This window comes from Lygodium microphyllum, chromosome 8 (assembly GCF_053477565.2).
Source record: "Lygodium microphyllum isolate KBCC chromosome 8, Lygodium_microphyllum_v1.1.10, whole genome shotgun sequence".
Lineage (NCBI taxonomy): Eukaryota > Viridiplantae > Streptophyta > Polypodiopsida > Schizaeales > Lygodiaceae > Lygodium > Lygodium microphyllum.
In genome coordinates, this window is record NC_141142.1 from 6,290,424 (window position 1) to 6,312,576 (window position 22,153).

The 22,153-nt window shown below is 42.3% G+C and overlaps 1 protein-coding gene across 3 annotated transcripts in view; it reads left to right on the top strand.

Moving 5' to 3' along the window:
* The window catches only part of NAD-ME1 (NAD-dependent malic enzyme 1), an 82,784-nt gene that overhangs the window by 55,836 nt on the left and 4,795 nt on the right, over positions 1-22,153 (top strand). Inside the window, exons 10-20 of one of the 3 annotated variants that reach the window (XR_015691541.1) lie at positions 17,660-17,771; positions 17,853-17,966; positions 18,111-18,176; positions 18,277-18,349; positions 18,441-18,527; positions 18,757-18,811; positions 18,899-18,970; positions 19,068-19,130; positions 19,243-19,357; positions 19,435-19,567; positions 19,662-20,011. Coding sequence is in view for 1 of the 3 variants with exons in the window: in XM_087682526.1 (XP_087538652.1) it covers positions 17,660-17,771; positions 17,853-17,966; positions 18,111-18,176; positions 18,277-18,349; positions 18,441-18,527; positions 18,757-18,811; positions 18,899-18,970; positions 19,068-19,130; positions 19,243-19,357; positions 19,435-19,506 (829 nt within the window). In the remaining 2 variants the exon portion in view is untranslated. Of the gene's footprint in view, positions 1-17,659; positions 17,772-17,852; positions 17,967-18,110; positions 18,177-18,276; positions 18,350-18,440; positions 18,528-18,756; positions 18,812-18,898; positions 18,971-19,067; positions 19,131-19,242; positions 19,358-19,434; positions 20,012-22,153 lie in introns of those variants that run through there. The other 2 variants (XR_015691542.1, XM_087682526.1) reach the window with 2 other exon arrangements.

The window sequence follows — 22,153 nt, forward strand, 5'->3', positions numbered from 1 at the left end:
ATCCTCCGATCTCATAGTTCATAGAGCATTTGCATAAGTAGTGCTACTCTGTCTGTGGTTTGAGCTGACAGGTGGCAAATCTTGTCCTTCGAGAGGAGCGAGTCTGCACTGTATCTACCTTTTCCAATCCAGAGCTCGTGTGAGGATGTACGGAGCTGCCCAATGGCACATCATACAAGATGAGACTGAATGTGCCTCCATGTATCTGGGGCAGAGAACAAAGCCATCAAGGGATATGTGTAGAAAGCCATATTCGTCCCCAAATCCTTAGTAGGTGTCACCCATGTCCTGGCTATGTGTATCTGAATAATGTCCATCCTGACAATGTGGTTTAGTACCTCTCAGCTGAGCTCCAGGTAGGGGCAGTTAAAGTTGTACTGTAGTGCTGGGAGGTGATCCATGTGTTATCCAAGTAACTGTAGCCATGCCTCTGTTTGGACATACTAGCACTCAATATCCCCCTATAATGCTAACTATCTAGATGACTCTAGTCCGTGGGGATTATTTGTGTATCGGCAAGGTCCAAAGTCTATGTAGGAAAGTCGCTGTTTGGAAGAGGGCCTCTGTCACTAGAGATGGTACTCCCATCTCTGCTCTGATAATCTCATGTGGTATAGAGGGCTTACTTTGAACCATATATGAAATTATCAGTACTAGGGGTCTCTCCATTTGCTCCCACCCCTCACATATCTTCCCTTCCTTGGGTAGGCTGATCCTGTGTGGCTCTCCTTGTATAGTAGAGGCTTGATTCCCATATGGGGACCCCATACAGAAGTGTTGGTGTGACCGAAGTGTTGAAGGGCTAGAGCTTCGTTCGAGGCTCTTGAAGCTGTATCCGTGTGCACTGGCTCTCCATCGCCCCTAGAGCCGCATAGTCTTGTGTCAATCTATCCTCTGTTGCTCTCCTTAGAGTGAATCTCAGTCTTGAAAATGTAATGGACCCCATACAGAAGTGTTGGTGTGACCAAAGTGTTGAAGGGCTAGAGCTTCGTTCGAGGCTCTTGAAGCTGTATCTGTGCGCACTGGCTCTCCATCGCCCCTAGAGCCGCATAGTCTTGTGTCAATCTATCCTCTGTTGCTCTCCTTAGAGTGAATGTCAGTCTTGAAAATGTAATCCCCAAGTAAACATAACTCTCGACCACGCCCACTATCTCCTTTGCAGAGGTGAAATGGGGTACTAATTGCCAAATCCATTGGGAGGAAGTGTCAAACACCATAACCTTGGTTTTCCCAAGGTTCACTGTGAGATCCCTAGCCTAACATAAGGCCTATAGTGCATCTAGGTGGTGTTGCAATCCCTCCGGTATGCTAGAGATGAGGACTATGTCAATGGCATTCAATAGTATGGGTATCAATGCCCCCCAGGCCAGCTCCCTCCCTTCCAAGTCCATCAATGTAGTCTGATATCTCATCAATATAGAGGCTGAATAGAGTAGGTGAGGGTGAGTATCTATGTTTCATCCACAGAGAGAGAGAGAGAGAGAGAGAGAGAGAGAGATAAAGAGAGGTCCCTGCTTTTGTGTGTCGGCCTGGCCCGTTTCAGCCTTACGTGAGCTCTGCCCCTGCACGCTTGTAATCTGTTGTCCACGAATACTCCTGCTCTGCGACCTGTGGTTTGTGTGGCACCCAGATCTGCTCCTGAGACAGAGACGCTGCGTAGGGAGAAGGGACAGCTATGCCCTAGGCAGAAACAGGCCTGCTGTCCGGGCAGTCTTTAGCGCACCCTTATACAGGTAGGTAACGGCTGCACCATATTCTGACAGAAATGACGAATCTGCGCCATGGCTGAAGATTTTTGACAAGCAGAGCCTGCGGTCCGGACATTCTTCTATTCCACGTGCAATCTGCCTCTGTGCACTGATAAAGAGAGCAGACCTGCCCCTGTAGAGAGAGAGAGAGAGAGAGAGAGAGAGAGAGAGAGAGAGAGAGAGAGAGGCGATGGTAGATCTGATCCCCCCGACCTGCGGACGTGCTTACCTGTCCCGTGTGCTGCCTGAGTTCTCTCACGTAGGGTCTGTTCTGCCCTGCCTGTGACATCGCGCCCTGCTCTTGCCTACCTGTGATCATCCAGTTGACTTGTTGTGCTTTCTGGCGGGCGACCTTCCTGCCTGCATCGCCCTGCTCTGTGACTGAGACAGAGAGCGAGGTCACCAGTGCAGGGTCTGTTCCGCCCTGCTCAAGCCCTGCTCATTTTGTCCTGCCTGTCGATTCGTCTCTTGTCCCTTCTGACGCCTAGTAATCAGCATCGACCTGACCTATACTGACATCCTCTGTTCTGTGCCTGACAGCGAGGGTGCGACGACCGGCCCTAATCCGGGTAAGTCGAACTGTGAGTGAGAGAGATTGTTAAAGCCCTGTTTTCACTGAACAGCAGTGTATAGATTGGGGCTGTGGTCCTGAGGTCCTGGGGTACTACGACCTACTGAAGGACACAGGTTCTGTCCTGTTCTGTGAAAGACAGCCAGAGTTGGATAATTTGTGTAATCAGCATAAACCTTGGGAATGGCGAACTTGCAGGAATCTAATGGTATTGACATGGCCTTTCTAGACCAGCGTATTGGAAATGGGGATGACAAAGACTCGGCGGAATCAGATGGCAATTCGTTAGCTGAGGGTTCTGGGCAGTTAATGGAAGGGGACGAGATGGGTAAACATTGGAAGATGTCAGTTGAAGAACCGGACTTGTGTGCCATGAATTTGCCTCAGCAAATGTTCAGGCCTCGTGCTCTCAGACTAATGAGTCTTGTCAGTTTATCTGGCCTATGCCAATCATCTGATGTCGGAATATGCTCAAGCTAATGAGGGTAAAGCGAGTTCTTTACCGCAGGGGGAACATGTGGTCGCTGTTATGGGTGTTGATCTGGTTCTACAACAGATTGCTGCCTTCCATGAGAGGGCTGCATTTTTTATTTTACGGAAGGACCCCATTGATTTCCAGTATCTGTTCATGGTTGCTATCCATGCTTACCAAGGTGGAGATGTGTCAGGATGATGTTTTAAGGCAAGACTAGGCATCCCTTGTGGAAGAGATCTATGATGGCTCGAGGGGTTTTTTTAAAGGTTTTCTTCCGTTCTCCGAGAGTGCGGGCTCATATTATGCATCGTATCCCGTTATTCATGGATGGCCAGTTAGTCCATATGGTTCCCTGGAGGCCTATGGCCGAATTTCAGGAGATACTGAGATAGGCATGCCCAATTTGGGTTGAGGTGGTTGATTTTCCTGCCCATCTTTGGCGACTTCTTCCCTTCGTGTTGAGATCTCTTGGAGAGGTGTTGGTGGAGCCTCGGTTGGCCTCCTGTAATAGGAATAGGGCATGTATACTTTGGGATACAGGGAAACCTCGCTCGACTAAAGTTCATATTCAGGTTCTAGGGTGGCAAACTTTGGTCTATGAGCTCAAATGGGGTACATTTGCTGGACACTATTTCAGGTGTGGGAAATTGGGACATTTCATTTCAAAATGTGATAGAAGCCGTCTTTGGATTGTGATTTGGATATGCATGACCATCTTCCGCAGTAGGTAGCTCAACAGCCTGAAGTCGCTTGTGAGTAGATTGTCCAGCAGGGACAACTAGATGGAAAGAAGGCTGCTTCTTAAGCTAGAAATCAGTGTGCTTCGCCCTCGGGGGGCCAAAACTTGACTCCTTAGGATAATTCCTGGGTATTGGTGGTTCGCCATAATACTAGACAGGAGCCTCGGTCTACTCCTGTTCACCCAGCTCCCCAGACTATTACCCAGACATTTCAATGCCGAGGTAGGGGATTCTCTATGAATCCTCTATCTACAATTGGTGGTAATGAGAAAAGGGTCTCTGATACTGCTTTGCACTTTGATTCGCAAGGGAGAATGTAGTGATGTTGGCTGTCAGATTTTCATTGCAATCATCTTTGATTTCTCAGGATTGTCGAGGTAGATTCACGATTTTGGAAATCCAATATGATAGAAGTTTTATGGCTGGTGGGCGTGTATGCTCCTTCTACTTCTCATGAACGTCGTCAGCTTTGGGATGACTTGCATTTCCTTGCTATGGCTTGTCAAGGCTTTGTAATGGGTGATTTCAATGCGTGTACATCTATGGATCAGACGACTTCTCAACACTCGGTTATGGATGGTCTTGAGCATCAAGCTTGGGATGCTTTTGCAGCTGAGTCTTTGAAACAGGACATGTAGTCTTGGTTGCATCCCTCACACTCAGGATATACTTATCATTCTCTTCAGCATCCAAACACATGGGCCAGATTGGATAGAATCTATGTTTGTCAAAGTGATTCTTTTCTCCCTGTAGTCCTTGATATGTGGATAGAGCGAAAGCATGTCTTGTTTGATCACCATCCTTTGATCTTGGAAATGGCACATCGACTAGTTCATGCCTATAAGGCTCTCCTGGCTCGCCTCCCCTTCATTTCAATCAATCCTTTCTCTTGCAAAATCAGTTTTTGGTATGTATTCAGCAAATAATTGATTGCTTCCGTTCCAGGGTTCTATCAGAAGGATTGGAAGCATGGCCTGTTTTTAGGGATAATGTGTGTATGTTATCCTGACAATTCGGTATTCAGCATGCTTCCATTTTATGCGCTGAATTGCTGCGTGCACAATCTCTGTTGGCCCGTTCTTTTTCTTTATGTCAGTTGGGGGATACTACAAATGACTTGCTGATAGGCATTGAATGGTTGAAAGGCCGAGTTCAATCTTTACAAGAACAGGAATATGCTAAATTCAAATTGTTGTCTAGAGCAGAGGCTTTGCACGATAACAATTGTCAATCTGACAAGATCTTTTCTCGATTACATTAGAAATATGCCCGGGAAAATATCATGCATTTGAAGAATGAACAAGGTGTTACGGTGACAGAACCTGCATCCATCATTCGGATGTGTGTAGATTTTTACAAATCATTGTTGGGCCCCCAAGAGATTCTAGTAGACATTGTTTACTCTACTCGTAGATACATTTGTGATTTGGTTAGAAATCAGGTTCAGCACAGAGAGAGAGAGAGAGAGAGAGAGAGAGAGAGAGAGAGAGAGAGAGAGAGAGAGAGAGAGTTGTGATCGCAATCTGGTTTTGCTATGGCAAATCTGTAGGAATCTAATGGTATCGATATGGCCTTTCAAGGGAATGACAAAGACTTGGCCAACTTGGATGGTGATTCGTTGGCTGATGAACTCCGGCCATTGCAGGATAGTGAAGAGATGGACAAATGTCGTAGGATGTCGGTCGAAGGACTAGTCTTAGGCCTGAATTTGCCTTAGCCAGAGGTTCATGTTTTGTGTTCACAACCCGATAGGTATTTACAGTTCATGCTGGCCACTGCCAATCATCTTATGTCGGATTATGCCCATTGTAATGAGGATACAGCTAACACATTACCGGATGGGGATCAGGTAGTTGCAGTCATGGGAACCGACTGTCTTACAACAGATAGCTGCTTTCCATGAGAGGGCAGCCATATTTTATTTTACTGGAAGGACTCCTTTGATCACTAGAATTCGTGCTTGGCTGCAATCCATGCTTGTCAGTTTTGAATAGTGCTCAGAAGATGTTTCAGGGCGGATGCAGATTTCCCTAGTTGAAGAGATTTATGATGGCCCGAAGGGGTTCTTTGAGGTTCTTTTTCGTTCTGTGGAAGTACATGCTCTTATTATGCAACACATTCCTTTGTTTATGGATGGGCAGCTAGTTCATGTGGTCCCTTGGAGGCCCATGGTTGAGTTTCAAGAGGTGCTGAGATAGGTATGCTCAATTTGGGTAGAGGTGGTGGATTTCCCTGCGCATCTCTGGAGACTTCTCCCTTTGGTTTTGAGAACCATTGGGGAGGTTTTGGTGGAGCCTCGGCTGGCTTCCCGCAATCGGAATAGGGCATGCATGCTTTGGGATACAGGGAAACCTCGCTGGACAAAGATTCGTTTTGAGGTTCCAAGGTTACAAACGTTGGTGTATGAGTTGAAATGGGGTACTTTTGCAGGACACTGTTCCAAATGTGGCCAGTTGGGCCATTTCATTTCAGAATGCCCTACAAAAATATGGAGGTAGGGCAATGCCCTATGGATCCAGATATGGTAATGCAAGACCACCTCTCTCAGAAGTTGATTCAGAAGCCCGTAGCTGATCTTGAGCAGCTTTCCCAACATGGTCGTAATGAAGGCAAGAAGGATGTTTCCCATGGCGGTGGGGAGCATGCTTCGCTTGTGGGTGGGCGGAATTTGTCTGTCCAGGAAGATTTGTGAGTCACTGTGGTTCGTCGTAATGCTAGACAGGATTCTCGCTCCACTCTTGTGTATCCTCCGCCACCTCCAATCACTCAAACGTTTCAACGCAAAGGTAGGGGATTTTATATGAAACCTCAATCTTCGCGTGCTCTGGCAGTAGAAGATAAAAGGCCTTCTGATTTTGCTTTGCGCTTCGATGCGCATGGGAGGCTTGTGCTTCCTCGGGACGTTTTTCGCTCCTAGCAACAATAGTTCCCTTCCCATGTTTCCATTGCGGATTTGTAGAGGGTAGATATTGTTGATGTTATTTGAGGTGAAATGGAGAGATTCCAGGCTGCCAAGGCTATTGATGTGAAAGGGAAAAGGAAAGCGACGGTTAGGGTTGTCTCCGTACGTAGTACAGACTGATCAGTACGGTACGGTATGGTATGTATCCGTATGATTTGGTATGAAAAAATGGGCATTTTTTGCCCACTCTAAAGTCTACAACTTTCTTTTTTTATTTTTCCTTTCTTTTTTTTTCCTTCTTTCTTTCTTATTTCTTCCCCAAGCCTCTCTCTCTCTCTCTCTCTCTCTCTCTCTCTCTCAAGCTTCTCACACCCTCTTTTTCTCTGAAGCCTCTGCTCTCTTTCTCTCTCTCTCTAGCCTCTTCCTCTCTCTAGTTGCACTAGTACCACGTATGAAAGGTTTGATACTATACCATACTTTAGGCACCGTACCTTACGTATTAGTACCATAAGGTACCAACTTAATGGATATATCTTTCCCATTTGAACTACACTTTGGGACGAGCTAAATGGACCTTATATTAATATGATTCTCCCATGAGATTAGGTTATTTGAGATTCAAACAATTTCTCTCAACCTTCTCTCTTTCAAGCCCACACTTGTCTTATTTGTATGATCATGCATGTATGATGTATCCACTCCCATCTATGTAGTTATAAGTTGTAGGTAGCAGTAGCGCATGTTGCGCATTCCGCATAAGGTTTTGGCATGTTACCCTCAAGTACTCATCTTATATTCTCTAATAGCATTGCTATTTAGACTTGAAATATCTATTCTATTATCTTTTGTCTAAAATAATCAAGTTATTTTTTTGTCGTACTAATATCGTGCTGTACCTTATAAAATCTTAAGGTACCATTTAGTACCGTATTTAATTGTACCGTACCATACTTAGCGTACCTGACAACTATGGTGGCGGTTGAGTAGTTTTTCTCATTTGTGATTAGTAGTTTTTCTCATTTGTGATTAATAATGAAAATTGCTCTGTGGAATGTGAAAGGTATTTCTTTGAGCAACAAGCAGTATCGGTTGTGGAAAGTGGTGCTAGCTGGAAAATGGGATGGTTTCTGTGCTGTGGAGCATAAGTAGCACGCTTTGGTTGGATCTTCTTATGTATATAAGGATTATGCAGTTTTTTTTTGAGTGGTCGACGTCCGCACAAATCGAGAGTTATGTTGGTTGGCAAATCCTCCCTACAACCATTGTTGGTCTCTCAGGACCCTCGTGGCTGATTTTTAATTCTTGAAATAATTTATGAGGGAGAGGTTTTGTGGATTGTAGGCGTGTATGCTCCTTCTAATGCAAGGGAACGTCGTCAGCTTTGGGATGACTTGCACTACCTTGCCATGGCTCGTGTCAAGGCTTTGTTATGGGTAATTTTAATGCCTGTGTTTCTGCAGATCAGGCGACCTCTCTGCATTCAGTTATGGATGGTCCTTAGCGACAGGCTTGGGATGCTCTTGCAGCATCATCTTTGAAACAAGACATGTGGTCCTGGATGTATCCATCACAAGCCGGATATACTTATTGTCTTTTCAGCATTCAAATATTTGGGCCAGATTGGATAGGATCTACATCTACGAAAGTGACTATTTTTTTCATGCAGTCATTGATATGCGGGTAGAAGGACAACATGTTTTGTCAAATCATTACCCTTTGGTCCTCGAAATGAGCCACAGGCCTGTTCATGCATTTAAGGCTCTCCTTACCCATTTGTCTCTTCGCTTTAATCAATCTTTTTCACAGCAAAATCAGTTTCTGGAAAGTGTTCAGCCTATTCCATTTCCTTAGATGGACAGCCTTGGGATATATGGCGTACTTGGAATGCCTTTATTTTTGATTTAGCATCGGGCATCCATATGCATGTGGCTCGTGTGTGTGGATTAGTGTTATGGAAAATCTCTTCTATGATGTTAGTTGATTTGGTTCTTCCGGATATTGCTGCTCCTTGGCTGGCGATTGTTCGTTGTACTCTAGGTGTTGCTTCTATGTGATTTATTAGTACTGTTCATGTAATAGGTTCTTTTGGTTGTTCTGAGAGCCTGCATGCCTCATGTAAATATTAGATAGAGAGAGAGTGAGAGAGATGGAGCATGCTGACCTGATGGATTGATGTAATAGAAAGTAAGAGATATAGAGAGTATTTTGACCTGATGGTCTAATGTAAATATTTACTACTTAATTCAATTATCTTCACGGAGAGAGAGAGAGAGAGAGAGTATATCGAGGCTCTACCTCTCACCCTGCAGATGTACCTCCTCCTTAGGGGCTGAACATCAAAGGCATTGGTAGGAAAGACAGAGGCCTACGTGACAAAAGCTCATCAAAAGTCTTGATTCTTTGTTTCTATCTAGTCTTGGGGTATCGCTTGTACTCTCACCCTTTTGTATTTTCTGAATCCATTGTATCTGGTTCATACATGATGTCCTAGAGTCACCATGCGCTTTGTAATCTTGTTTCTATCTAGTCTTCGGGTATCGCTTGTACTCTCACCCTTTTGTATTTGCTGAATCCATTGTATCTGGTTCATACGTGATGTCCTAGAGTCACCATGCGCTTTGTAATCTTGTTATCTTGTACATTTTTTTTCCTCTTTGCAAACAATGTCGGTAGGTTGTTTAAGGAATGCTGGCATTGGTCTGCTCCTTGCTAATTGATTCTCTAGATGATCCATTCCTGCTACCATTGTTTAAGGAATTCTGGCATTGGTCTGCTCCTTGCTAATTGATTCTCTAGATGATCCTTTCCTTGCTAATTGATTCTCTAGATGACCCATTCCTGCTACCATTGGCCACAAGGTTGACAAATCTCATTCAACAATTCCAATTGAGATCCTATTAGCAAGCCAAATCGCAAAGCCAATGTTTAGTTGGCCATTGAGTATGCATAGCACTAAGCAGTAAGTCATGCTGGCTCAATTGGATCTCAAAAAGGCTTTTGATTATTTGGATTGGTCTTTGGTGGTAGAGGTCATGCATGTCCCTTCTGAAACACACAATCAGCATGGATGCCTCTTTATGGGTCATGCTGAATGGTGGGGTCACTAAGCCCTTTGAGCCCATTGTACTTTGCCCTGGTGACCCATCCAATCCTTTCCATGCTCTCTCATTAGGTGACCACGGAACATTTTGTGGGCCAATCGTGGGAGTGGATGATACATTCATGATTCTCAAAGCAGATGAGAGAGCCTCCACAAGGCATTGGATGCATGGAAAATTTTTGGCCAAGCCTTTGGTTTTTATATTAATATAGTCAAATCCTCCCTCATCAATTGTAGCGAGTCTGATTTGTAGCCTTTGCAATGGCAAGGGTTGGTGATCCCTTGTGGAAAAGCCCTGATCTTCCAAAAAGAACTGGGCAACAAAGACCTCGGGGTATCAATCAGTGCACATGGCACAAAAGAGAGACTAGGGAAGAGCAACCATGTGTGTGTGCATCCAAAATAGCCCCACCACCCATACTTTTAGGAGTGCAAGCCCGTCTCCAAGAGATCCACGAGATACCTGTATGCAAAGTGTCATTTTCCATAGGACAAAGTGAATGTGGCGTGTAAGAATCCTCAAGATGGAGCCAATCCAAGGAAAAAGCAACAAAAAATATGCGAGTGTACAAAGCAGAATGGACTATGGGCGAACATTGAAAGGCCAAGCCTGTGATTTCCACTATAGAAATTTCTCCTCCAATTCTAGAGAAATCCATTGCAACAATTGCTTGTGAAAAGTTGGGTCCTTCAAGAGTTTCAATGGCACCTTGCAGAGGATCATTTGGCCAATAACTTTTTTTAGATGGAATTGTTGAAAGTGTCGAAGCTGATTTTGTGAAATGGGAAGCAAGATACTTGCCCTAAATTTAATCGCATGGCATGATTAGGCTCATCTTCAATTTTTGATGCCACTCTGGTGACTTGCTAGAGGTTGATGCCTTCTTGCACTATAAGGAGGCTTTTTCGCATCCCTCAAGGTTATAGAGACTTGTGGGACCACTTTTTGATGGCATTGCAGCCTAGAGCTCCTTCTTTTCCCTTGTTTTTGATTGTCCTTGGTGGAATTGGAACCTTGTAGGTTGACTAGAGCTGGAAAAGGCTTCGGCTAATTAAGTATACTATCTTATGATCAAGGACCACCTTTGGTTGGTTACTAATTCCAATATTGTTTGGGGCATGCACAAATCTCAGGATTGGTGGAAATGATTATCATGGAGGGTTGGTTCAATAAGACACCATACAAAAGTAAAGTCTTCCTTTGGTGTGTCATTATCGGTGGGTTGCCTCTTGTTGCGGTACTTGCAAAACACCGCATCTCAAATGGTGCATGTTTTTTCTGCGTCACCATTGCGAAATCTTCTTGCTCCCATTTTCTTTCATGCCCTTTGGCGCGGCAAATCTAGTCATTGTTGTCTACTATTTGGTGGGATGTGGTCAGCATGTCACTACGCCCCTTTGATTGGGTCTTTGCTTGGTCCAAATATCGTTGTTTGGCACAATCACATATGAAGATTTTGTTTCCATTCCTCTATTTTTGGGGCTGTTGGCACAATTGGACAATTGGACAACCTGGAATGCTTTTGTTTTCCACATCTTGGGTGCAAACTCACCTCCCCAAGTTGAAAAGTCTCCTACATTGGCAGGTGGACCTTATTCAGCACATTGATCTCTTTTCTAGGGGGGACTTGGTCCCTTGGCATATGGCAATCTCTACTACTTCTTTGCCATGACTTTTGTACCCTTTTAGTTATCCAATCTTCTGTAAAAGAGTGTATGCACAATGGCCTAGAGCCATCTTGCATCTTATAATCTTGTGCTTTTTTATAATTAATACAATTACCTTTCTATTACAAAAAAAATGCAAAGAGAGGGAGAGAGAGTTGTTGAGAACTCCCATTCCTTTATGGCGGACTTGAATATGGATTATATGAATTAGACTGATGCAGACCTGGGTTTGAATATGGATGTGGAAGAAGATGCAGTGAAAGAAGACATGGTGCCTTGCACTAACGAGATGGCTCTACTCCCCCTTGATGTTCAGCCATCTATCAAACACAACAAGCATCTCCATGATGAATTTATTGTTGTTCATGAGGTCCCTGATTGGGATGACTCTCTGCCTCGCACGTGTGCTCATGTGTCTTCTACTTCGCAGGATTTGCAAGAACCAAATTCGGAATAGTTGCTTGAGTGTGCAAATTTTCTTTTGGAGAAATATGTCAACCATAACCATCAAGCTATTCCTGTTTGCATAGAGAAGGAGATTTTGGATACACAAGTGCATACTCAGGAGGTTCTTTACTTCTTTTTAACTTTTCATGAGCAAGGCGTTATTCTCTTCTTCATCGGCCTGATTCCCATGCTTGCCAAGATCCGTCAGTGGCTAACATCTATCCTTTAGACTAATTGTGTGGAGGACAACTTCACTGGTTTGGGAGACTTCTGATATTTACTCAACTAGCGATGTCCCATATGGGTAGAAGTGGAGAGTTGTTCGGCTCTTTATTGGGCCCTTCTCAAGGATACAATGGCTGCCGTATGCCATGTGTGGGTACCCCCAAGTTAGAAGGCAGCCAACGGAAACAAACAATGTATGCTATGGGACGTCGGCAAGGAGAGACTTGTTTGGTTGCACCTTGATTGTAGCGGCATGCGGTCTTTTTGTTGAGATGTCAAGCTCTACATTAGCCAGCATGCACTACACACCTTGGTGATGTGGTAGGATATTGCTCACTTGTATGTTAGGTGACTGACATGAGGATACACTAGTGATTCTACAGTGGGGACCATACCTAGGTAGTCTATCCTTGATTATGGCACATTTATTGTGCCACCTCTTCTTTCATTAGTGAGTTCGTACTTAGTGACCACATGTTCATACATGTGATATTTTCATATTAGTCTTTTATCTCTCGCCCCTCTTGTGTATTTTTATGGTATTAGAGCTGTCCCATGGCTATGCAGAGCTTGATTGAAGGTTGAGATGAAGGCGTTGGAGCATGAAAACAAGCAAGCAAGCAATGAGTAAGATGTTCTTTCACCTTGCTTGATTTGCCTTGGATTATAGCTACACGATGCTTCTCAGGCTAGTAGGGCTGTAGTCTTGGATTGCAATGAAATTTGGTGAGCAAGAAGATCAGTGTATATATTACACATATGCCCTTTAGGACATGCCACTATGATTTTTGGCATGTGAGGTCATTTTGGTCTCCGTTTTGGACTTGCAAGTGATTTGACATCACTTTTTCGGATATATTATGGTTTCGGCTGTGTTAGTTGTTTATAGATGCACATGTTATAGATTTCAAATCTGTAAGGTTTTAGGTGTTTACTGGATTGTAGACACATAAAACATTAGTATAAAAATTGTAGATTACGGTTATTGTTGTGCAGTTAGTGAAAAAGGCTGTGTGTTTAGTTGTGGTGCATTTGATATCAGCTTGCTTGTAGATTACAATTTTTTGCAAGTTGTTTGTTTTGTCAAAATGTCAAACAACTACTACCAAATTATTAGCAAGAAGCTTGATAAGAACAATTATTCTACATGAAAGTTCAGGATGACCAAATTCAGAGTATATATTGTTTGTCAATGTCACAAATAGTATGATGGGCTATTTGTAGGAATCTGATACTCGGCTATTATATAAAAAAACTTGGCAAGGTTGTTTGAAGTAGACACAAAGGGTAGAAAGCTGTAGCTCATGAACCAAGTGAAAGGAGGGAACCTATCCATTAATGATTCTCTCTTGAAGATCAAGACTATTGTGGAAGCTCTTGAATCTATCCGTATGGTAGTTGATGATGATGTTGTGCGTGCATGCTTAGATGGACTTGGAGATGAATGTAAGAGCCTCAAATCATTTATGAAAATGAGAGATGATATCCTCGACTTTGAAGACTTGATTTCGATATTGATAGTTAAAGAGAAGAACCTTGGCTAGGATTTCTCTTATTCTCAAAGCAAGAACAAGTCTGAACCTTGTGCGTGCATGCTTAGATGGACTTGGAGATGAATATACGAGCCTCAAATCATTTATGAAAATGAGGGATAATATCCTTGACTTTGTAGACTTGATTTCTATATTGATACTTGAAGAAAAGAACCTTGGCTTGGATTTCTTTTCTTCTCAAAGCAAGAACAAGTCTGAATAGGTGCTTTACTCTTCTAGCAGGGGTAGAGGTCGTGTCAGAGGCCAAGGTAGCGGTCATGGTTAAGGTTATGATGCACAACAAAATAGAAGACAGTCCCGAAAAAGAGGGAGTCAAAGAGGGCAAGTTGGAGATTCTAATAGGCAAGAGAATTCTGGTGCTAGTAGAGAGTGTTGACTTTGTAGTCAGAAAGGCTACATTTTTAAAAATTGACTCAAAAAGAATGTTGAAATAAAAAATGATAAAAAGCAGTAAGGCAATTATGCATCAAACACCATAAATAATTATAACAAAGGTGAACAATTGTTTGTTATGCAGCATTTTATGAATACTATGATTATCGATAGTTCATCAAAGAGATGATGTATAGTATGTAGACTTAGGTGTCTTTAACCACATGACTTCTCACGAAGAGTGGTTTAGAGAGATGCGTAGTTTAGAGTTTCCAGGCTACGTGGAGAAAGGGGATAAAAGAGCTTACCCCATTACTCATGTTGGAAATGTTTCTTTGTGCCGACATACGATGCAAGAAACAAAAGGCCAAGGAGCCTTATAGTGCCCTTCATAGAACAAATTGTAGATTGTTTACTCTTGATGTAAGTCTGTCTGAAATGGATGCTGCCATGTTTGCACAAGGTTTAGGTGTTGTGGTTGATATTGCCCTTCATAGAACAAATTGTAGATTGTTTACTCTTGATGTAAGTCTGCGTGAGTTGTGGTTGATATTGCCCTTCATAGAACAAGTATTTGGATGTATTGCTTATGTGCATACTTCTGATGAGCTGCGCAATAAATTGGATCTGAAAGTAGAAAAATGTATATTTGTTAGATATTCTCTTGAATAGAAGAGATATAGATGTTATAACCAATAAATTGGATTTGAAAGCAGAAAAATGTATATTTGTTAGATATTCTCTTGAACAGTAGATGGTACAGTAATGTGCAGAATCTAGTTGGAATTGATAAGCATGAGAGTAGCTATGTAGAAAACAGGTTAGTAGTCATAGACATTGAGTGGACCACAAGAGTCTCCTAGTCATGGTTCTGCTGATAGACCTTGGAGCTGCAGATTGAGGTCACACCTTACTCTACCAACTACATCACAGATGTCAAGAAAAGGTAAAGAGAAAGTTAGGGACTCACCTATTATGACAAATGTATCATTGGGTTGCTCTCATGCTCGACATTATGGTATTTGTCATATCTCTCTTTGCAGGAAACATCGGTAGGTTATTGAAGCCATGCTAATCTTGGTCCGCTCTTTGTTGTTGGATTCCTCGGATGATTTGTTTTTGCTTCCATTGGCTACAAGGCTGGTGAATCTCAACAGTTCTAGTTGAGATTATATCAGTAAGCTAAACTACAAAATTTAACTAAGAATTTGCAAGATGCTTCATACTAGTCACATTCTTTCGAGGGTTGCATGTGCCTCCTTCACGAGAGAATATGATGAGACTTTAGTATATAGAGGGCTAAGATGGTTATGGATCCGCAATCCATTGTGCATATGGCAGAGATTACTTTCAAGTCCTTCTTGGTTCTTTGTCTCCTATTGAGTAGATCATCCATGCTCGTTTGGCTTTCTATGCCTTGATTCTAGATAGTCATGTTGATCTGGATATTGATATTCGCGAGGAAGAGGTTAATGGATGTTTTGTTGCATTTTCCCAAGGACAAAAGTTCGGGATGGGATGGCTTGACTAATGTATTCTTTGAGGCTTATGCTACTAGGTTGGCAAAACCCTTGACAGTCATGTGTCAACAAGTTTGGGAGATTGGGATTTGCCTGCATCATGGAAGGTGGTAGTTATCAAGCTGTTTTCAAAAGTACTCTCCGCCTCGATGTTGAAACATTGGTGACCCATTTCTTTGATGGGATCTATGTATAAAATCTTCCCTAAATTGCTGGCTAATGGCTTGCATAACCATGGATTTATCAAGGCCAAGAATATCTTGCACAATGTGTTGAATGTTCAGATGGACATTGATTATGGTAAGCACTCTAAGCGGAAGTCATGCTTGTATAGTTGGATCTTAAAAAGGTATTTGATTGCTTGGATTGGTCTTCTATGGCCGAGCTTATACACGTTATGGGTTTTGATCTACGCATGTCTCGTCTGATATACACTATTAGTGCAAATGCCTCTTTGCGGGTTATGTTGAATAGTGGGGTCACTACATTCACTCTTGCTCACTCAATCAGACTGAGCCACTCTCTGGGCCCCTTGTTCTTTGCCTTGGCAACTCATCCAGTAACCTCCAGAAGGCATTGACTCCAAGAGATTCAAGAGATATCAACATGCAAAGAGTCATTTTTCCATAGCATAAAATGAGCGTATTTAGTAAGATCTTTATAGGTAGAGGCAATCTAAGGCAAAAGCGGCAATAAGTGAGCATGGGTAGCATGATGGATTGTGCCACTTTAAGGCGCACGTGAAGAGGCCAAGCCTACGATTTCTAGTTTAAAAAAACTTCGCATCTGATTTGTGGGAAATCCATTGCAACAATTGCTCCACGGACTAAATATCAATCCCCAAGGGATAGCTCAAATGCCTCGCAACGTTACCATGAAAATTCAACATACCTTGCCATTGCAACCCACATGCTTGCTCTTCTGTGGTCTCTCTTTCGTGCTATGTGCATTGATTGGCACCCCTAGGCCTTTGTTGATCGTTTCTTTTTGGAAGATCGGGGTGTGCTGCATGGTAATTCGAGTATTCATTTCTCATGGGGGCATCTTCTTAATGCTGATGCCCCTTTCTCATCATCTTCCACTTTCTTGGTGACTCAATACATTTGCTCATGGAAGTTAGATCTTTGAAGGTGCAGTGGCATCCTGCGGAGGATCAACTTGATGGCGAATTCTTTTCAAATGGAATTATTGGTTGTGTCCAAGCTACTCTTGTGGGATGGGAAAAAAGAAGACCACCCTAAATTTAATCATATTGCATGCCGGGCTTTTCTTTTGTTTTTGATGCCATTCTAATGAGTTGCAGTGGGTTGATGTCTTCTTGCACCTCCAGGAGGCTTTTTTGGATCCCTCGAGGGTATCGAGATTTGTAGGACTAGCTTTTGATGGCATTGCAGCCTAGGGAGACCTTTCCTACCCTTGATTCTGATTGTCCAAGGCAGGATTGGGATCTTGCAGATCGACTCCATCTTGAAAGGCTTTTGGCTAACCAAGTGTATTGCCTTATGATTAAGGACCACCGTTGGCTGACTACCAAGACCAATATCGTTTGGGGCTTGCATAAATATTAGGCCTGGTGGAAAACAACAGTCATGGAGGGTTGGTTAAACAAGATTCCATATAAATGCAAAGTCTTCCTTTGGCATGTAATGGTTGGTGGGTGTTCCCTTGCTGCAGCACTCGCAAAATGCTGAATCTCCAATGGCAATTGCCTTTTTTGTCTCACCAGTGCAGAATCTTCTCACCGTTGTTTTCTTTCATGCCCTTTCGCTCGGAAAAACTGGACTGTTTTGTCTTATATTTGGAGGGTCATTGTTGGCACGTCTGTGTGCCCTTTGCTTGGGCCAAATATCCCAGTTTTGCACAACCAAGTTCCTTTTCTCTGTTTTTGGGGTTGTTGGCACAATCGGATTACTCAAAATGCTTTTGTTTTTCATTGTGTGTCTGGTGTTCAAAGATACTGTGCTAAGCTCAAAGGTCTCCTACATTGGCAGCTGCATCTTATTCAGCACACTGATCTCCTCTCTAAGGATGACTCGGTCCCTTGGCACACAACAATTTCTACTGCTTCTTTGCGGCGATTTTTGTACTCTTTTAGTCATTTGATATGATATAATTACTCATTACGTTAGAGAGAGAGAGAGAGAGAGAGAGAGAGAGAGAGAGAGAGAGGTGTAAATAACTTTGATACAAACTGTACTTCTGTTTTTAATGATTTTTCTCATTGAAACATCGCTCATATAAATCTGACTTTTTCCAAGTGCTCAATTCCTTTCAAAGCAAGACTCAAAACCTGAAAAGGGTATTGTTACAGGCCTTATTTTTGTGCTTTGATTCACAGTGCTGGAATAGGTGTTATAAATTCTGCTAGGCAAGCAATGGCGAGAATGTTAGGTGGTACAGACGTTGCCTTTGGTGAAGCAAGCAATCACTTCTGGCTTCTTGATAAAATGGTTTGTTGTTCCACTTTAAACATCGTGATCAAGGTCAAATCTATATTTCTTGATCCTGAATAATTACATGGTGTGTTGCAGGGGCTTGTCACTAAAGAGCGGCCACATATTGCTCCTGAAGCTGAACCGTTTGCCAGATCTTCTCAAGAAGTTCAAAGTGGAGGCATTAGAGAGGGAGCATCAGTTCTGGAAGTGGTAATAGTCTGGTGTTCGATAATCACCTGTGGCCGAAGTATCTGTAGAGAAAGCCACCAAAATTTCAGCTGCTGTAAATCTAATATGCCTATCAATAGGCACTAACTCTATGGTATCCAATCATGGCCACTGTGTGCTGTCTAGGTGAAAGCTGTTAAGCCTGACGTTCTGCTAGGGCTGTCTGGTGTGGGGGGCATCTTCAACCGAGAGGTCTGGAAGTATTTCTCAAAACACACTGACTAGCTTGTAACTTCACGAGGGTTCTTCAAATGCCTGAAGATCATCGGGCTCACACTGGCTAATCTTCCAGGTTCTTGGGGCAATGTCTCAATCCACATGCGCTAGACCAGCTATATTTGCAATGTCTAACCCTACCAAAAATGGTATTGCTCCTCCCTTTGTCTTAGTTGTTCCTCACTCAGAGAGGCCCAACTAGCAGTAGAATGATTATGTGCTTTGCTGTCCTCTTATCAGCGGAGTGCACTGCTGAGGAAGCTTTCCAATACGCTGGGCCTAATATTATTTTTGCCAGTGGGAGCCCCTTTGCAGATGTTGATCTTGGTTTGTTCTGGCTCTTCTCTCATTGATCTTTCCTCTTGGTTTTTTCTTTCTATTAGTTCATGGACTCCGAAGGCCGTACCCCCACTTCTGTAATTATATTTAATTAATAGACACTTCAGGCCGTTCCGCTCCTCTAAATATGGTTAGCAATAATCCCTTCATATTACGGTGGAGTAGTTCACTCTAATTTCTTAACGATGAAGCACGTTTGTTCGATGTTTGGGGCCAGGAAACGGCAAGGTGGGCCGCTCAAACCAAGGCAACAATATGTACTTGTTCCCAGGGTGGGTATGCACATCTTTGGTCATGTTTGGCTGTTTGGATTTGGGTTTACTGGTCCTTTAACGTGAGTGTGTGTTTGTTGCGGACAGGATTGGGTTGGGAACACTTCTATCAGGCGCACGATTAGTGTCGGATCGGATGTTGCAGGCTGCTGCAGAATGGTATTATCCTTGATCCTAATACGTGCCCATGGCCGCATCACAAAAATAAGCCCACTTTCAGTACCATGTTATAAATTGGAATTTTTGTCCCACGCAGTCTTGCAGCTTACATGTCAGATGAAGAGCTACAGCAGGGGGTGATCTACCCGTCCATCTCCAGGTTCGATCAATTTTTGAATATACGTTAGGTCGAGGCAGTTAGAACCATGTTTGCACGAGACTTGTTGCCAGATGTGAGATTTTTGTCTGTTTCTTTTTGCGCCCCCCTACAGCATCAGAGATATCACGAAGTCTGTGGCTGCGGCTGTCATGAAGGAAGCCATAGTTGAGGATCTTGCTGAAGGTTACAGGGATAAAGATCCAAAAGAGATGGCTGCTATGTCCGAGGTAAATACAAGACTGAAATGAAATGAGGACTGCTTTGTATAATCGGGTTATCTGACACTCATGGAGTAAATTGACAGGAAGACATATTGAAGCACGTGGAAACGAACATGTGGTCACCAAAGTATTCTGCTCTAGTGAGTCCACGCTAGGCGAGAGGATTCCTCTGCAGGAAGAAGGAATCCCAAGGTTCCTGGTGCGGCTAAAAATTGAGTGAGTGATTTCTTTTTTGTTTGTTCAAAGCCTCGCATCATCAATTCTTGGATCTCTTACTACATGCTGATCATATCCATCTTCAACGAATAAGCGCGTTTCAAAGACGTGATTACATACTGATACTCCTCGATACACGGACAGCTGCTTACATGCAACGAATGTGCAAATTGTGGTTACATATATTATATCTATGAACAATGGAACCATGCTTTTGTTGGTAATCGGTCATCCAAGCCTTATGTCTATTTTGGGCATTCACCAAGGCAGACTTGTATGATTGTTGCCATGTTGGTAATCGGTCATCCAAGCCTTATGTCTATTTTGGGCATTCACCAAGGCAGACTTGTCTGATTGTTGCCATGTTGGTGATTAGGATGCTTTTCTTATGTGTTTTACCATAATTACATCATGATCCTAATGCAACTCAATTTGTTTGGCCTTTTTACTCTCCTTTATAATGACTTTGTTGCATTTATGAGTTGTCCATCCACCTTGTCATGCTTCAAGTTATACTATTGTAAGTTCATCTATGACCCAAACTTTGGTTCCCTTTGAAGATTCTGATTGCTTTAATGATTGAACTTTATCTTGCATATCTCCAAACACCAAAGTCGCTTGATTATTTCCTCGCTTGTTGATTCTCTATGGTACTCCTAGTTCAACCGTGGTTCGAGTCCCAGCTTTAGTTTGATTCTTAGTCTTTATAACTCGGAACATTTACATTTTTTCACACTACCCATCAGGAGGCCTTTTGATCATGCATGGAGTGTTAACATTCTTTTGCTATGTCGCTTCACAAACTACTAAAAATATAATGTCTATTGTATATGTCCTTGTTTTGATTCACCTTCGTATCTCCTTTTGCACTTTGGTTGTCATTTCCTTGCCTTTATCTTCAATCTTCTTATTAGTTATAATCGCCTTGGTTGCTAGCTTCCCTCTAGCTTTGCCAAGCACGAAAGCACTTTGGCAAATGAATCCTCGAAAATTACATTCTCTATTATTATGTTTTTGCAATTGCAAGGATTAAAAGTATCATGGTTTTCTTGTATGTTGTGAGGGCGTAATGAATAGATGCTCTACTCAATACTTCCTTCCTTTTATATACATTCATTCAACTAGGTAGAGTGCAAAAAACTCCATCTAGAACCCTTATGATCACATTTGCAATCCAACTTTTACAACTCTCCTCCACTATGTCTATATGACAATTGAAATATGTACTCGTACATGCACTCTAACCTCAAATAATCATATAAATTTTGCAATAGTGCATGCAACAAACTCTTGGGCATCTTGTTTTTTGCTTTACCTCATCATATCTTCTTGGCTTGCTCTTCTTTTTGTGGTTCTCCACTTTTTTCATGAGGTGGTGGTAGTTGAGTCTTTGTTGTTTCAAACCTTTTGGTCTTCTCTCAATTACTGATTTTTCTATTTTGTTTCCTTTAATAAGTGATTTGGTTCACTAGTTTCTTAATCTTCCCCATTGACTTGTACAATGCCTTTATCAAGTCCTTGTTCCCCTCACCAATTGATGTATTGGGTTGTGAATGGGGGATTTCCTTGGTACTCTCGCAATAAGACCTTCCTTTTCCACATGCTTATGGGATTGGGCAAAATAAGAAACAATATAAGCATGCATTTTATTTCAATGTTTGACAATATTACACTTACCAAGTGGTGAGTATGGTTGTCCCCCATATGGGTTGATTTTAGCTATTTTGAGTACAAGTTCAAGTTGTTTCCATCTTACTATGGGCATCATATATTAAGGTGTGGTGGTTGACTCCCTTATCAAGAGAAGCATCCATGTGAATTTTATCTTCATATTGGTTTCTCCTTAGGTTTTAGCTCTGTTAGTTTTGAGTACTCTCACTTCAACTAGTTATTGTGTTGCATTTTGTGCTCACACTGGTACACGCTCAATCTCACTCTTGACTTATGTGTCTTCACAAAGGAAGTTCTTATTTACAAAGATTGATACTTTATACTTAGTTTGCAACCTTTACCTTTCTTCTTGGAGACCCCCCTTGTTTGTGAAGGGGAACTTTAGCCCTGGCTAGGATATACATAAAATATTGATCGTCCTCTAAACTTGAGATATACACATCTAGATATTAGGACTAGTGCTAGGGAGTTAGGCTATCCTCTTCTTTCTATATTTTAGGTTTAGTGTTAGGGAAGCATGGCTAGCATCCTCTTTCTATTTGTATGGGATCTCATATATTCTCACTATGTTTTTTTACGCAAAAGGAAAGAGAGAGAGAGAGAGAGAGAGAGAGAGAGAGATGAAATGAAATGAAATGAAATATTAACACCTACAAAAGACAAAAAACAAAGCAAATAGAGTTCTATTTAGTAACAATGAGCTACAGATGGTACGATGGAGAGAGAGAATGTGTGTTTATGTTAAATTACTAACCTCATTAATTGCTCATTTTTCTCTAACTTTAGGGTCAACTTGTATTGAATAATTTTCTCACATCTCTTTCTAACTTCTCTTTTCTATTACTTCCTTGTCCTTTGCCTTAAATAGTCCTGTTCTCAAAAAAGTTTACTAGGACCTTGAAAAGTAAGTTGTTA